This window comes from Loa loa (genome assembly GCF_000183805.2).
Source record: "Loa loa unplaced genomic scaffold supercont3.906, whole genome shotgun sequence".
NCBI classification, from domain to species: Eukaryota; Metazoa; Nematoda; class Chromadorea; order Rhabditida; family Onchocercidae; genus Loa; species Loa loa.
This window is the reverse complement of record NW_018109086.1, coordinates 1-1,328: the sequence shown is the minus strand read 5'-3', so window position 1 is coordinate 1,328 and position 1,328 is coordinate 1. Positions and strand designations below refer to the sequence as shown.

The 1,328-nt window shown below is 27.0% G+C and overlaps 1 protein-coding gene across 1 annotated transcript; it reads left to right on the top strand.

The window, feature by feature from the left end:
- Positions 1-406: 406 nt before the first annotated feature.
- On the top strand, positions 407-1,301 carry LOAG_15698 (hypothetical protein; the record flags this gene model as incomplete). The annotated part of the gene is made up of 2 exons (XM_003151188.1): positions 407-417; positions 1,067-1,301. Coding segments are annotated over 2 exons (246 nt in total), but the record flags the coding sequence as incomplete, so codon positions are not given.
- Positions 1,302-1,328: the final 27 nt, after the last annotated feature.

The following is a 1,328-nucleotide window of genomic DNA, read 5'->3' as shown; positions in this document are numbered from 1 at the left end:
AAGGAGTAAATTAGAAGGGATACTTTCTAGGAGTAGAATGGAAAGGGACATTAACTAGGAGAGACATTTTCCAGAAGTAGACTAGAAGGGACATTTTAGAACTAGACTAGGAAAGACTTTCCAGACGTACGTAGATTAGGAAGATGTTATTATCTTTTGATACCAAATCGAGTGTACATTTTAATTTCCGGAATAGAATTTTGGTCTATTTCAAAATTGGCACTCTTTCAGATATCTTCAGATTTCATTATTTAAAATAATTAATCCGTCAATTTTTCATTTCTATTATCACTTCGAATTGTTTAACTAAGCTTAATTATTTTAAATACTTTGATAATTTAGAGCTTATGCGAGTAAGTAAAAGTATAAGTATGGTTAGTAAGTAAAAGATTTATTAGGTATAAGTATGGTTAGTAAGTAAAAGATTTATTAGGTATAAGTATGGTTAGAAAATGCTAATAAATAATGCTTCTTAGTAAATGCTTACTCACTTTACATAATGTGCATTTCAATTTATCAAATCTCATATTTTATTTTTTTTTACTTTTTGTAATATTTTTGCTAAGGAATATTTTATTCTTAAAAAAAAAAAAACTTTTGCTTTTTCTACGCTTTAAATATTTTTACAAATAATTAAAGAGTAAAAAATAACTAAGAAGATCTTATTATTAATTAATTATCACTGTTAGATGATAGATCGGCTTATGAATTTCATTTCAAAAAATAAAAAATAAAATAACATTTGATGGTTTGCGTTTCATTTCATATTAAAATATAAAAAAATAAAATTTATAGATGATGATAAAAAAAAAAAATTCAAATCCTCCCATATATGAAAATATCTGAAGGATGACTTGCAGAAAAAAAAAAAAATTTTAACTATAATGATAGGAGTGGTTATCTCTGTCCCATACTTGTGTAATTTGAATCATTAAGATTGTTATCCATTCAAAATTCAACACATCTTCTATATGGATTCATGGAATCAATATAAATGATAAAATTCTCTTTCAATCGATAATTTAAATCATTTAATTCAATTCATGAAGTTTTTTTTTTTTTTCAGGACTGGTCTTCAATCTAATGCGCAACATTCGTACTCTTATCATGATAATTTCACGCATAGCTCAGGTACTGGAACTGTTATATCAACAGATTGTCCAAGTCCTGATCGTGATTCTGCTTTTGGTGATTCTTCTAGTACTGAATCTCGAAATAACAATCGAAATTGCCGAAACTCAGCTATCTCATGTTCCGATAGCTGTCGAGGTTCACTTAATACGCCAAGTCCAACTCAACAGGTTGGATTATTTATCTTTCTTTTTTTT